At 38.3% G+C, this 19,106-nt stretch overlaps 1 protein-coding gene across 1 annotated transcript in view; it reads right to left on the bottom strand.

The window, feature by feature from the left end:
* The window catches only part of LOC113814682 (perilipin-3), a gene marked incomplete at its 5' end in the record, with an annotated part of 43,216 nt that extends 24,472 nt beyond the window's left edge, over positions 1–18,744 (bottom strand). The window contains 2 exon segments of the mRNA XM_070115375.1: positions 16,373–16,521; positions 18,618–18,744. Of these exon segments, the coding sequence (XP_069971476.1) occupies positions 16,373–16,521; positions 18,618–18,744 (276 nt within the window).
* Between the last annotated feature and the right edge of the window lie 362 nt (positions 18,745–19,106).

The raw sequence follows: 19,106 nt of genomic DNA, 5'->3' as shown, positions 1-19,106 counted from the left end.
ACACACAAGTACGTACATAAGTAAATACACACACACACATGTACATACGTAAGTAAACACACACACGTATGTACATAAGTAAATACACACACACTTTCGTAATTAAATATAACCACACATGTACCTAAGTAACTATACGCACACCCATGTACATAAATATACACACACATATACGTAAGTAAATACACACACAAACACACACACCTGCGTACGTAACTAAATATACACAGTAAATGCACAGACACATGCTCACGCACACACACACACAGGTACGGAAGTAAATACACACACACATACATAAGTACATAAGTAAATACACACACACATATGTACGTAAGTAAATACACACACACATATGTACGTAAGTAAATACACACACACATATGTACGTAAGTAAATACACACACACATATGTACGTAAGTAAATACACACACACACATGTACATAAATAAACACACACACACATATGTATGTAAGTAAATACACGCAAACACATAAGTACATAAGTAAATACAGACACACACGCACGTACGTAAATACACACACACATACATAAATAAATAAACAAATACGTAAGTAAATATACACACACATGTTCGTACGTAAGTAAATACACACACGTATGTAAATAAATACACAAACGTAAGTAAATACACGCACATATACGTAAGTAAATACACACACATATAAACAAGTAAATACATACACATATGTAAGTAAATACATACACATATGTAAGTAAATACACACACATATACGTAAGTAAATACATACACATATGTAAGTAAATACACACACACATACATACGTACGTAAGAAAATACACACACACACACATGTATGTAAGTAAATACACAAACACATGTATGTAAGTAAATACACACACACGTCCATACGTAAGTAAATACACACACACGTCCGTACGTAAATACACACACACGTATGTACGTAAGTAAATACACACACACGTATGTACGTATGTAAATACACACACACGTATGTACGTAAGTAAATACACACACACATACGTACGTAAGTAAATACACACACACATAGGTACGTAAGTAAATACACAGACACATATGTAAGTAAATACACACACATGTACGTACGTAAGTAAATACACACACACGTACGTACGTAAGTAAATACACACACATGTACGTACATAAGTAAATACACACAAATGTACGTATATAAATACACATGTATGTATGTACGCGCGTACATAAGTAAATACACACGTACGTTAGTAAATACACACGTACGTTAGTAAATACACACACGTACGTACGTAAATACACACACGTACATACGTAAATACACACACGTACGTACGTAAATACACACACATACGTACGTAAATACACACACGTACGTACGTAAATACACACACGTACGTTAGTAAATACACACACGTACGTTAGTAAATACACACACATGTACGTACGTACATAGGTAAATACACACACATGTACGTACGTACATAGGTAAATACACACACATGTACGTACGTACATAGGTAAATACACACACACGTACGTACGTACATAGGTAAATACACACACACGTACGTACGTACATAGGTAAATACACACACACGTACGTACATACATAGGTAAATACACACACACGTACGTACATAGGTAAATACACACACACACGTACGTACATAGGTAAATACACACACACACGTACGTACATAGGTAAATACACACACACACGTACGTACATAGGTAAATACACACACACACGTACGTACATAAGTAAATACACACACACACGTACGTACATAAGTAAATACACACACATGTACGTACATAAGTAAATACACACACATGTACGTACATAAGTAAATACACACACATGTACGTACATAAGTAAATACACACACATGTACGTACATAAGTAAATACACACACACACGTACGTACATAAGTAAATACACACACACACGTACATACATAAGTAAATACACACACACACGTACGTACATAAGTAAATACACACACACGTACGTACATAAGTAAATACACACACACATGTACGTACATAAGTAAATACACACACACACGTACGTACATAAGTAAATACACACACACGTACGTACGTAAATACACATACACGTATGTACATAAATACACATACACGTATGTACGTAAATACACACACGTACATACGTAAATACACACACGTACATACGTAAATACACACACGTACATACATATATACACACACACGTATGTACGTAAATACACACACGTACGTACGTAAATACACACACGTACATACATATATACACACACACGTATGTACGTAAATACACACACGTACGTACGTAAATACACACACACATACGTACGTAAATACACACACACGTACGTACATATGTAAATACACACACGTACATATGTAAATACACACACACACGTATGTACGTAGATACACACACATACAAAAATAAATACACACACGTAAATACACACACACATACGTATGTACGCAATACACAAACACTTGCATACATACATAAGTAAATACACACACGTACATAAGTAAATACACACGTACGTTAGTAAATACACACACGTACGTACGTAAATACACACACGTACGTACGTAAATACACACACGTACGTACGTAAATACACACACGTACGTACGTAAATACACACACGTACGTACGTAAATACACACACGTACGTTAGTAAATACACACACGTACGTTAGTAAATACACACACGTACGTTAGTAAATACACACACGTACGTTAGTAAATACACACACATGTACGTACGTACATATGTAAATACACACACGTACATATGTAAATACACACACACACGTATGTACGTAGATACACACACATACAAAAATAAATACACACACGTAAATACACACACACATACGTATGTACGCAATACACAAACACTTGCATACATACATAAGTAAATACACACACGTACATAAGTAAATACACACGTACGTTAGTAAATACACACACGTACGTACGTAAATACACACACGTACGTACGTAAATACACACACGTACGTACGTAAATACACACACGTACGTACGTAAATACACACACGTACGTACGTAAATACACACACGTACGTTAGTAAATACACACACGTACGTTAGTAAATACACACACGTACGTTAGTAAATACACACACGTACGTTAGTAAATACACACACATGTACGTACGTACATAGGTAAATACACACACATGTACGTACGTACATAGGTAAATACACACACACGTACGTACGTACATAGGTAAATACACACACACGTACGTACGTACATAGGTAAATACACACACACGTACGTACGTACATAGGTAAATACACACACACGTACGTACGTACATAGGTAAATACACACACACGTACGTACATACATAGGTAAATACACACACACGTACGTACATAGGTAAATACACACACACACGTACGTACATAGGTAAATACACACACACACGTACGTACATAGGTAAATACACACACACACGTACGTACATAGGTAAATACACACACACACGTACGTACATAAGTAAATACACACACACACGTACGTACATAAGTAAATACACACACACACGTACGTACATAAGTAAATACACACACATGTACGTACATAAGTAAATACACACACACACGTACGTACATAAGTAAATACACACACACACGTACGTACATAAGTAAATACACACACACACGTACGTACATAAGTAAATACACACACACGTACGTACATAAGTAAATACACACACACATGTACGTACATAAGTAAATACACACACACACGTACGTACATAAGTAAATACACACACACGTACGTACGTAAATACACATACACGTATGTACATAAATACACATACATGTATGTACGTAAATACACACACGTACATACGTAAATACACACACGTACATACGTAAATACACACACGTACATACATATATACACACACACGTATGTACGTAAATACACACACGTACGTACGTAAATACACACACGTACATACATATATACACACACACGTATGTACGTAAATACACACACGTACGTACATAAATACACACACACATACGTACGTAAATACACACACACGTACGTGCATATGTAAATACACACACGTACATATGTAAATACACACACACACACGTATGTACGTAGATACACACACATAAAAAATAAATACACACACGTAAATACACACACACATACGTATGTACGCAATACACAAACACTTGCATACATACATAAGTAAATACACACACGTACGTACGTAAATACACACATGTACGTACGTAAATACACACACATGTATGTGTGTAAATACACACACACATACATAAGTAAATACACACAGTAAGTAAATACGCACACTTATGTACGTACACACGTACGTAAGTAAATACACACACGTACATAAGTAAATACACACACGTACATAAGTAAATACACACACGTACGTATGTACATACATAAGTAAATACACACACATACGTACATACGTACATAACTAAATACACACACATACGTATGTACATAAGTAAATACACACACATAGGTACATAAGTAAATACACACACACATACACACACACATACATACGTAAGTAAAAACACACATACGTAAGAAAAAACACGTACATTCGTAAGAAAAAACACGTACATGCGTAAGTAAAAACACACGTACATGCGTAAGTAAAAACACACGTACATGCGTAAGTAAAAACACACGTACATGTATGTGTGTATTTACACACATACATGTGTGTGTGTATTTACACACATACATGTGTGTGTGTATTTACACACATACATGTGTGTGTGTATTTACACACATACATGTGTGTGTGTATTTACACACATACATGTGTGTGTGTATTTACACACATACATGTGTGTGTGTATTTACACACATACATGTGTGTGTGTATTTACACACATACATGTGTGTGTGTATTTACACACATACATGTGTGTGTGTATTTACACACATACATGTGTGTGTGTATTTACACACATACATGTGTGTGTGTATTTACACACATACATGTGTGTGTGTATTTACACACATACATGTGTGTGTGTATTTACACACATACATGTGTGTGTGTATTTACACACATACATGTGTGTGTTTTTACTTACGCATGTACGTGTGTTTTTACTTACGCATGTACGTGTGTTTTTACTTACGCATGTACGTGTGTTTTTACTTACGCATGTACGTGTGTTTTAACTTACGCATGTACGTGTGTTTTTACTTACGCATGTACGTGTGTTTTTACTTACGCATGTACGTGTGTTTTTACTTACGCATGTACATGTTTTTTCTTACGCATGTACGTGTTTTTTCTTACGAATGTGTGTTTTTACTTACGTATGTACGTGTGTGTGTGTATGTGTGTGTATTTACTTGTGTACATGTGTGTGTATTTACTTATGTACATACGTATGTGTGTATTTAGTTATGTACGTACGTACGTACATACGTAAGTAAATACACACACATACGTACATATGTACGTAAGTAAATACACACACATACGTACATACGTACGTAACTAAATACACACACATACGTATGTACATAAGTAAATACACACATGTACACAAGTAAATACACACACATACACACACACACGTACATACGTAAGTAAAAACACACATTCGTAAGAAAAAACACGTACATGCGTAAGAAAAAACACGTACATGCGTAAGAAAAAACACGTACATGCGTAAGTAAAAACACACGTCCATGCGTAAGTAAAAACACACGTCCATGCGTAAGTAAAAACACACGTACATGCGTAAGTAAAAGCACATGTACATAGGCAAGTAAAAGCACATGTACATACGCAAGTAAAAGCACGCGTACATACGCAAGTAAAAGCACGCGTACATACGCAAGTAAAAGCACGCGTACATACGCAAGTAAAAGCACGCGTACATACGCAAGTGAAAGCACGCGTACATACGCAAGTAAAAGCACGCGTACATAGGCAAGTAAAAGCACGCGTACATAGGCAAGTAAAAGCACGCGTACATAGGCAAGTAAAAGCACACGTACATAGGCAAGTAAAAGCACACGTACATAGGCAAGTAAAAGCACACGTACATAGGCAAGTAAAAGCACACGTACATAGGCAAGTAAAAGCACGCGTACATAGGCAAGTAAAAGCACGCGTACATAGGCAAGTAAAAGCACACGTACATAGGCAAGTAAAAGCACACGTACATAGGCAAGTAAAAGCACACGTACATGGGCAAGTAAAAGCACACGTACATGGGCAAGTAAAAGCACACGTACATGGGCAAGTAAAAGCACACGTACATGGGCAACTAAAAGCACACGTACATGGGCAACTAAAAGCACACGTACATGGGCAAGTAAAAGCACACGTACATGGGCAAGTAAAGGCACACGTACATGGGCAAGTAAAAGCACACGTACATACGTAAGTAAACACACCTAAGCAAACACACACATAGATACATAAGTAAACACACATAAGCAAACACAGGTACATACATAAGTAAACACACGTAAGCAAACACGTACATACGTAAGTAAACACACGTAAGCAAACACATTCATACATACATAAGTAAACACACATGTACATACGTAAGTAAACACACACGTACATACATAAGTAAACACACATACATATGTAAGTAAACACACACGTACATACGTAAGTATACACACAGGTACATACGTAAGTAAACACACGTACATACGTGAGTAAACACACATATACATACGTAAGTAAACACACGCACATACGTAAGTAAACACACGCACATACGTAAGTAAACACACGCACATACGTAAGTAAACACACGCACATACGTAAGTAAACACACGCACATATGTAAGTAAAGACACAAGCAATATGTAAGTAAACACACAAGCACATATGTAAGTAAACACACACGCACATACGTAAGTAAACACACGCACATACTTAAGTAAACACACACACATACGTAAGTAAACACGTACATATGTAAGTAAACACACGTACATACATATATAAACACACATGTACATACATATGTAAACACACATGTACATACATATGTAAACACACATACATACTTATGTAAACACACATACATACTTACGTAAATACACGCACACACACAGGTACGTGTGTAAATACAAGCACACACAGAGGTACGTATGTAAATAAATGCACACACATGTACGTAGGTAAATACACACACACATGTACGTAGGTAAATACACACACACATGTACGTAGGTAAATACACACACACATGTACGTAGGTAAATACACACACACATAGGTTCGTAAATAAATACACACACACACAGATACGTAAGTAAATACACACATATGTACGTAAGTACACACACACACATACATAAGTAAATACACACACACATACGTACGTAAGTAAATACACACACATGTATGTACGTACATACGTAAGTAATTGGAAGCACACGTACATACATACGCACCTAAGTAAATACACCCACACATATATATACGCAAGTAAATACACACACACATACGTACATAAGTAAATACACACACACATACGTACGCAAGTAAATACACACACACATACGTACGCAAGTAAATACACACACACATACGTACGCAAGTAAATACACACACACATACGTACGTACGTAAGTAAATACACACACACATACGTACGTACGTAAGTAAATACACACACACATACGTACGTACGTAAGTAAATACACACACACATACGTACGTACGTAAGTAAATACACACACACATACGTACGTAAGTAAATACACACACATACGTACGTAAGTAAATACACACACATACGTACGTAAGTAAATACACACACGTACGTAAGTAAATACACACACGTACGTACGTAAGTAAATACACGGACACGTACGTATGTAAACAAATACACAGACACATACGTACGTAAGCAAATACACACAGACATGTACGTACGTAAGCAAATACACAGACACGTACGTACGTAAGCAAATACACAGACACGTACATATGTAAGCAAACACACACACACATACGTACGTAAGTAAATACACACACGCACGTATGAACGTACATAAAACACACATACATAAGTAAATACACACACACAAATACGTATGTACGTAAGTAAACACACACACATACGTATGTATGTAAGTAAATACACACACATGTGTACGTAAGTAAATACACACACATGTGTACGTAAGTAAATACACACACAAGTACGTACGTAAATAAATATACACACACACACATACGTATGTACATACGTAAGTAAATACACACACACATATACGTATGTATGTAAGTAAATACACACACACATATACGTATGTATGTAAGTAAACACACACACACATATACGTATGTATGTAAGTAAATACACACACACGCGTACGTAAGTAAATACACACACACGTATGTATGTAAGTAAATACACACACACGCGTACCTAAGTAAACACACACACCTACGTACCTAAGTAAACACACACACCTACGTACCTAAGTAAACACACACACCTGCGTACCTAAGTAAACACACACACCTGCGTACCTAAGTAAACACACACACCTGCGTACCTAAGTAAACACACACACCTACGTACCTAAGTAAACACACACACCTACGTACCTAAGTAAACACACACACCTACGTACCTAAGTAAACACACACACCTACGTACCTAAGTAAACACACACACCTACGTACCTAAGTAAACACACACACCTACGTACCTAAGTAAACACACACACCTACGTACCTAAGTAAACACACACACCTACGTACCTAAGTAAACACACACACCTACGTACCTAAGTAAACACACACACCTACGTACCTAAGTAAACACACACACCTACGTACCTAAGTAAACACACACACCTACGTACCTAAGTAAACACACACACCTACGTACCTAAGTAAACACACACACCTACGTACCTAAGTAAACACACACACCTACGTACCTAAGTAAACACACACACCTACGTACCTAAGTAAACACACACACCTACGTACCTAAGTAAACACACACACCTACGTACCTAAGTAAACACACACACCTACGTACCTAAGTAAACACACACACCTACGTACCTAAGTAAACACACACACCTACGTACCTAAGTAAACACACACACCTACGTACCTAAGTAAACACACACACCTACGTACCTAAGTAAACACACACACCTACGTACCTAAGTAAACACACACACCTACGTACCTAAGTAAACACACACACCTACGTACCTAAGTAAACACACACACCTACGTACCTAAGTAAACACACACACCTACGTACCTAAGTAAACACACACACCTACGTACCTAAGTAAACACACACACCTACGTACCTAAGTAAACACACACACCTACGTACCTAAGTAAACACACACACCTACGTACCTAAGTAAACACACACACCTACGTACCTAAGTAAACACACACACCTACGTACCTAAGTAAACACACACACCTACGTGCCTAAGTAAACACACACACCTACGTACCTAAGTAAACACACACACCTACGTACCTAAGTAAACACACACACCTACGTACCTAAGTAAACACACACACCTACGTACCTAAGTAAACACACAAGTACACACGTAAGCAAACACACACGTACACACGTAAGCAAACACACACGTACACACGTAAGCAAACACACGTAAACATGTAAGCAAACACACACGTAAACATGTAAGCAAACACACACGTAAACATGTAAGCAAACACACACGTAAACATGTAAGTAAACACACACGTACACACGTAAGTAAACACACACGTACACACGTAAGCAAACACACGTACACACGTAAGCAAACACACACGTACACACGTAAGTAAACACACACGTACATACATAGGTAAATACACACACACGTACATACGTAAGCAAATACAGACGCGTACATACATAAGCATATACACACACACGTACATACGTAAGTAAATAAATACGTATGTATACATACGTATGTAAACACACAGATATATGTACGTAAGTAAATACACACACACGTACATAAGTTAATACACACACTTATAGGTACGTAAGTAAATACTCACACACATGTACGCAAGTAAATACACACACACATGTACACAAGTAAATACACACACACACACACACACACACACACACACACACACATACACACACACACACACACACACACACACACACACACACATACACACACACATAAATAAACACACACACACATACGTACCTAAATACACACACGTACGTATGTAAGTAAATACACACACACATGTATGTACGTACATACATAATTACACGCACACATACATACATACGTACGTAAGAAAATACACACACATACGTACATACGTAAGAAAATACACACACATACGTACATACGTAAGAAAATACACACACATACGTACATACGTAAGTAAATACACACATACATACGTAAGTAAACACACACATACATACGTAAGTAAACACACACATACATACGTAAGTAAACACACACGTACATACATAGGTAAATACACACACATGCGTACATAAGTAAATACACCGACACATGTACATACGTAAGCAAATACAGACGCGTACATAAGCAAGCAAATACACACACACACGTACATACATAAGTAAATAAATACGTATGTATACATACGTATGTAAATACACAGATATATGTACGTAAGTAAATACACACACACGTACGTAAATACACACACACGTACATAAGTTAATACACACACATATAGGTACGTAAGTAAATACACACACATATAGGTACGTAAGTAAATACACACATATAGGTACGTAAGTTAATACACACACACGTACATATGTAATTAAATAAACACACGTATGTACATAACTAAATACACATATGTGCGTAAGTAAATACACGTATGTGCGTAAGTAAATACACGTATGTGCTTAAGTAAATACACGTATGTGCGTAAGTAAATACACGTATGTGCGTAAGTAAATACAAACACATATGTAAGTAAGTAAATACACGTATGTGCGTAAGTAAATACACTTATGTGCGTAAGTAAATACACACACATATGTAAGTAAATACACATGTATGTACGTAAGTAAACACACACACGTACGTACATAAGTAAATACACACACACGTACGTATGTAAGTAAATACACACACATACATATGTATGTAAGTAAATACACACACATACATACGTATGTAAGTAAATACACACACATACATACATACGTATGTAAGTAAATACACAAACACGTATGTACGTACGTAAGTAAATACACACACATATACGTATGTATGTAAGTAAATACACACACACATACGTATGTACGTACATAAATACACACACACATATGTACATACATAAGTAAATACACACACACACGTGCGTAAGTAAATACACACACACACGTGCGTAAGTAAATACACACACGTACGTAAGTAAATACACACACATGTATGTACGTACGTAAGTAAATACATACACACATATAGGTACATAAGTAAATACACACACACATGTACGTAAGTAAATATACTCACACGTATGTAAATACACACACGTACGTAAGTAAATACACACACACATACATATGTAATTAATTAACACACACATGTATGTACATAAGTAAATACACGTATGTGCGTAAGTAAATACACGTATGTGCATAAGTAAATACACGTATGTGCGTAAGTAAATACACGTATGTGCATAAGTAAATACACGTATGTGCATAAGTAAATACACGTATGTGCGTAAGTAAATACACGTATGTGCAGTTAATACACACACATGCACGTACATAAGTAAATACACACACGTATGTATGTATGTACGTAAGTAAATACACACACAAACATACGTATGTACGTAAGCAAATACACACACATACGTATGTATGTACATAAATACACACACATACGAACATATGTAGGTAAATACACACGTACGTACGTAAATACACACACATACGTACGTAAATACACACACGTACGTACGTAAATACACACGTACGTACGTAAATACACACGTACGTACGTAAATACACACACGTACGTACGTAAATACACACACGTACGTACGTAAATACACACACGTACGTACGTAAATACACACACGTACGTACGTAAATACACACACGTACGTACGTAAATACACACACGTACGTACGTAAATACACACACGTACGTACGTAAATACACACACGTACGTACGTAAATACACACACGTATGTACGTAAATACACACACGTACGTACGTAAATACACACACGTACGTACGTAAATGCACACACGTACGTACGTAAATGCACACACGTACGTACGTAAATACACACACGTACGTACGTAAATGCACACGCGTACGTACGTAAATACACACACGTACGTACATAAATATACAGACATACGTATGCAAGGAAATACACGCACGTACATACATAGGTAAATACACACACACATACATACATAAGTAAATACACCGACACACGTACATACGTAAGCAAATACAGACACATACATACGTAAGCAAATACACACACACACGTACATACGTAAGTAAAAAACACACGTACGTACGTAAATGCACACACGTACGTACGTAAATGCACACACGTACGTACGTAAATGCACACACGTACGTACGTAAATGCACACACGTACGTACGTAAATGCACAGACGTACGTACGTAAATGCACACACGTACGTACGTAAATGCACACACGTACGTACGTAAATGCACACACGTACGTACGTAAATGCACACACGTACGTACGTAAATACACACACGTACGTACGTAAATACACACACGTACGTACGTAAATACACACACGTACGTACGTAAATACACACACGTACGTACGTAAATACACACACGTACGTACGTAAATACACACACGTACGTACGTAAATACACACATACATACGTAAATACACACACACATGTACGTGCATAAATACACACACACGTAGGTACGTAAATACACACACGTACGTACGTGCAAAAATACACACACACACGTACGTGCGTACATACGTAAATACACACATACGTACATGCGTAAGTAAATACACATGTACATACGTGTAAGTAAATAAACACATACACACGTACGTATGTACGTAAATATACACACACGTACGTTTGTACGTAAATACACACACACGTACGTGCATATGTAAATACACACACACACTCACACATGCGTAAGTAAATACACACACACACTCACACGTAAGTAAATACAGACACACACTCACACGTGCGTAAGTAAATACACACAAGTGCGTAAGTAAATACACACACACTCACACGTAAGTAAATACAGACACACACTCACACGTGCGTAAGTAAATACACACAAGTGCGTAAGTAAATACACACACGTGCGTAAGTAAATACACACACGTGCGTAAGTAAATACACACACGTGCGTAAGTAAATACACACACACTCACACGTGCGTAAGTAAATACACACAAGTGCGTAAGTAAATACACACACGTGCGTAAGTAAATACACACACGTGCGTAAGTAAATACACACACGTGCGTAAGTAAATACACACACGTGCGTAAGTAAATACACACACACTCACACGTGCGTAAGTAAATACACACACACACGTGCGTAAGTAAATACACACACACACGTGCGTAAGTAAATACACATACAGTCACACGTGCTTAAGTAAATACACACACACACTCGTGCGTAAGTAAATACATACACACTCACACGTGCGTAAGTAAATACACACACACACACGAGCGTAAGTAAATACACACACATACGTACATGCGTAAGTTAACACACAGACACATACGTGTGTAAGTAAATACACACATACACACACGTACGTAAATAAAAATACACACACGTATGTAAGTAAAAATACACACACACACGTATGTAAGTAGAAATACACACACACACGTATGTAAGTAGAAATACACACACACACGTATGTAAGTAGAAATTCACACACACACGTATGTAAGTAAAAATACACACACACACGTATGTAAGTAAAAATACACACACACACGTATGTAAGTAAAAATACACACACACACGTATGTAAGTAAAAATACACACACATACGTACATACATGCGTAAGTAAATACACACACACACTCACACGTGCGTAAGTAAATACACACACACACTCACACGTGCGTAAGTAAATACACACACACTCACACGTGCGTAAGTAAATACACACACACTCACACGTGCGTAAGTAAATACACACACACACACACGTACATACATGCATAAGTAAATACACACACACACACGTACATACATGCATAAGTAAATACACACACACACGTACGTACGGGCGTAAGTAAATACACACACACACTCACACGGGCGTAAGTAAATACACACACACACTCACACGTGCGTAAGTAACTACACACACACTCACACATGCGTAATACACACACACACTCACACGTGTGTAAGTAAATACAGACACACACTCACACGTGCGAAGTAAATACACACACGTGCGTAAGTAAATACACACACGTGCGTAAGTAAATACACACACACTCACACGTGCGTAAGTAAATACACACACACTCACACGTGCGTAAGTAAATACACACACACTCACACGTGCGTAAGTAAATACACACACTCACACATGCGTAAGTAAATACACATACAGTCACACATGCATAAGTAAATACACACACACACTCGTGCATAAGTAAATACACATACACTCACACGTGCGTAAGTAAATACACACACACACACGAGCGTAAGTAAATACACACACACACACGAGCGTAAGTAAATACACACACATACGTACATGCGTAAGTTAACACACAGACACATACGTGTGTAAGTAAATACACACATACACACACGTACGTAAATAAAAATACACACACATATGTAAGTAAAAATACACACACATATGTAAGTAAAAATACACACACACACGTATGTAAGTAAAAATACACACACACGTATGTAAGTAAAAATACACACACACACGTATGTAAGTAAAAATACACACACAAACGTATGTAAGTAAAAATACACACACACGTATGTAAGTAAAAATACACACACACACACGTATGTAAGCAAAAATACACACACACGAATGTAAGTAAAAACACACACACACACGTACGTAAGTAAAAATACACACACACACGTATGTAAGTAAAAATACATACACACACGTATGTAAGTAAAAATACACACACACACACGTATGTAAGTAAAAATACACACACACACGTATGTAAGTAAAAATACACACACATATGTAAGTAAAAATACACACATATGTAAGTAAAAATACACACACACGTATGTAAGTAAAAATACACACACACACGTATGTAAGTAAAAATACACACACACGTATGTATGTAAAAATACACACACACACGTATGTAAGTAAAAATACACACACACGTATGTAAGTAAAAATACACACACACACGTATGTAAGTAAATACACACAAACACACGTATGTAAAAATACACACACACACGTATGTAAAAACACACACACACACATATGTAAGTAAAAATACACACACACACATGTATGTAAGTAAAAATACACACACACGTATGTAAGTAAAAATACACACACACACACACAAAAGTCAAATTACACACGCACACGTATGTAAGTAAATACACACACAAACACGTATGTAAGTAAATACACATACACTCACGTATGTAAGGAAATACACGCACACACACACGTATGTAAGTAAATACACACACACACACGTATGTAAGTAAATACACACACACACGTATGTAAGTAAATACACACACACACACGTATGTAAGTAAATACACACACACACACACACGTATGTACGTAAATAAACACACACACGTATATAAGTAAATACACACACACATATGTAAGTAAATACACACACACGTATGTAAGTAAATACACACACACGTATGTAAGTAAATACACACACACGTATGTAAGTAAATACACACACACGTATGTAAGTAAATACACACACACACACGTATGTAAGTAAATACACACACACACGCGTATGTAAATAAATATACACACACATGTATGTAAGGAAATACATACACACACACGTATGTAAGTAAATACACACACACACACGTATGTAAGTAAATACACACACGCGTATTAAGTAAGTATCCGCACACACGTGTGTAAGTAAATATACAAACGTATGTAAATAAATATACAAACGTATGTAAATAAATATACACACACGTAAGTATATGGATATTTACAGATATGCGCTTTTTCTCACCAGGAAGCTGCCCGACGCATCTCTGGCGTCACATTCGTCGGCGTGGGCGTGGTGTGGGTGCGCCAGCGAGTGCAGCGCTCGTTCCATCCGGCGCCTCATCTTGCTCGCCAGTGCTATTGCCTTAACGCCCACCGTTGCGTCCCGCCCATCTGTAGGCGATACAAGCTATAGACTAGAGTTCCTGTGTAAAGCACCAGGCATTACTCTTACCTTCCATCTTACGCCCACAGCAGACTGCTTTTCCGCCAATGAAGTTGCGAGGTCACACAAAGACTAGAAATATAATACAAGACCAAAAGGTCTTCCTTCTAGGGCTCAGTGAATGCTAGGTTGAATCTGATGGTTTATTTTCAGCAGAACGTGAGGTAGGAAATTGTTGGTGCAGAAGCTGAGGTCGTTGCAATGCTATGCCGTTTTCCGGCTTCGTCGCACTTTCCTTTCCGACGCGCCTGGCCACGTTATCTAGTCAACAAACCCCGTTTCATATAATATTCAAAAGCCAATATTACAAATTAAAAACATTCCCATTCAAAGTGAATTCGGTACTGCGTGGAGAAAAATCATCCTGGGATTTATTTGATCAGAGATCGAATTTCTGCGACAATGCAGAAATAATAACAAAAAAAAAAAACTTTGACTCCACTTACAGTGAAATGAAGACGACCTTGATTTATGGGTCTTTCATACACTTGATAAGCATTCTGGGGAATTAGAGATATCACATATTGAAAGATATTCCACAATTCTCACTTTAAATTTATACCGGCATCATTTTACATGCCTGCATATTCAACAGCTTTATTCTAGCACAGGCTCAATGGTCTTTCCCACTATAATACGTACTGGCTCACAGACAAGGGTTTCCATGGAGCCGGGTACATGCAACATTCACTGAAGTGAATGGTTCTACGAGCACTCGGCCACCAAGGAGTCAATTAGTAATCTACGGCACCTTACCTGAATTTCCCTTGCCTGGGGACCTCACCTGAATTTCCCTTGCCTGGGGACCTCACCTGAATTTCCCTTGCCTGGGGACCTCACCTGAATTTCCCTTGCCTGGGGACCTCACCTGAATTTCCCTTGCCTGGGGACCTCACCTGAATTTCCCTTGCCTGGGGACCTCACCTGAATATCCCTTGCCTGGGGACCTCACCTGAATATCCCTTGCCTGGGGACCTCACCTGAATATCCCTTGCTTGGGGACCTCACCTGAATTTCCCTTGCCTGGGGACCTCACCTGAATTTCCCTTGCCTGGGGACCTCACCTGAATATCCCTTGCCTGGGGACCTCACCTGAATTTCCCTTGCCTGGGGACCTCACCTGAATTTCCCTTGCCTGGGGACCTCACCTGAATTTCCCTTGCCTGGGGACCTCACCTGAATTTCCCTTGCCTGGGGACCTCTCCTGAATTTCCCTTGCCTGGGGACCTCACCTGAATTTCCCTTGCCTGGGGACCTCACCTGAATTTCCCTTGCCTGGGGACCTCACCTGAATTTCCCTTGCCTGGGGACCTCACCTGAATTTCCCTTGCCTGGGGACCTCACCTGAATTTCCCTTGCCTGGGGACCTCACCTGAATTTCCCTTGCCTGGGGACCTCACCTGAATTTCCCTTGCCTGGGGACCTCACCTGAATTTCCCTTGCCTTGGGGACCTCACCTGAATTTCCCTTGCCTGGGGACCTCACCTGAATTTCCCTTGCCTGGGGACCTCACCTGAATTTCCCTTGCCTGGGGACCTCACCTGAATTTCCCTTGCCTGGGGACCTCACCTGAATTTCCCTTGCCTGGGGACCTCACCTGAATTTCCCTTGCCTGGGGACCTCACCTGAATTTCCCTTGCCTGGGGACCTCACCTGAATTCCCTCGAACTTGAGTATATTTCTAATACACTTGTCCCTTTAATATCGATGCCGTAATTATATCATTGTCCTTACATTATCATACTAGCAAGAATGACAATATAAACGTTTCCGAAAATCAAAGAACATGGTTAACATGCGAGATATTCAATATAGCTATTGAATGCAGATGCATGTACGGCAAAGGTTAGAACTTTTATTTCTACATAAAATCGTCCGAAAATCAATCTACCTTTTGCAAAGATGTCTATTTGTATATATCAAAGCTACACGTGAGGCAGCTGCTCGCCCTTACACTGACGAGTTTTCATCACACTCACAACTTTTTCTCATGCGAGCTTCAACGGATTATTTATATTCCGAGTGGCGTCACAACTTGACTGACCTGTGTCGTGAAGGTCGCCCTCGCGGGCTGGCAGGTAGGCGTCGACCAGCGTGTGGGCGGTGTTAAGCACCCGGTCCGCAGCGCCAGCGGCGAGTCGCCCGCCCCGACTAGTAGTGATGACGTCAACCTGAAACGCACCAAAGGCTTGTTCATCCGCTCAGGGAGGACAGCAATCTGACGCGCTATCATATTGATTCCACTAATCTCATTAACCGGTCGAGGTAGGAGAAAATAACCTTCGAGAATCTGTTGGAATTGAATATAAAAGTTATTCATAATGCGTGCAAATCACAATTTCTAACACTAGTAAAGAAAACCTGTATACATTACATATATCCATCCAGTGTGTATGTAGTTAAAAGTCAAATAAAGCAAGGCTTTCATATTCGAAAAAATTGTCTGTTAGTTGGTAGACAGTGGTGGTGGCGTATTAATAATGCAGTCGGTAGTATATTATGACAATGTCGGCATATTAACGTCTTATTCTTT

Source organism: Penaeus vannamei, chromosome 37 (genome assembly GCF_042767895.1).
Source record: "Penaeus vannamei isolate JL-2024 chromosome 37, ASM4276789v1, whole genome shotgun sequence".
NCBI classification, from domain to species: domain Eukaryota; kingdom Metazoa; phylum Arthropoda; class Malacostraca; order Decapoda; family Penaeidae; genus Penaeus; species Penaeus vannamei.
Note: the sequence above shows the minus strand (reverse complement) of the source record. Positions and strands in the feature narration are given on the sequence as shown.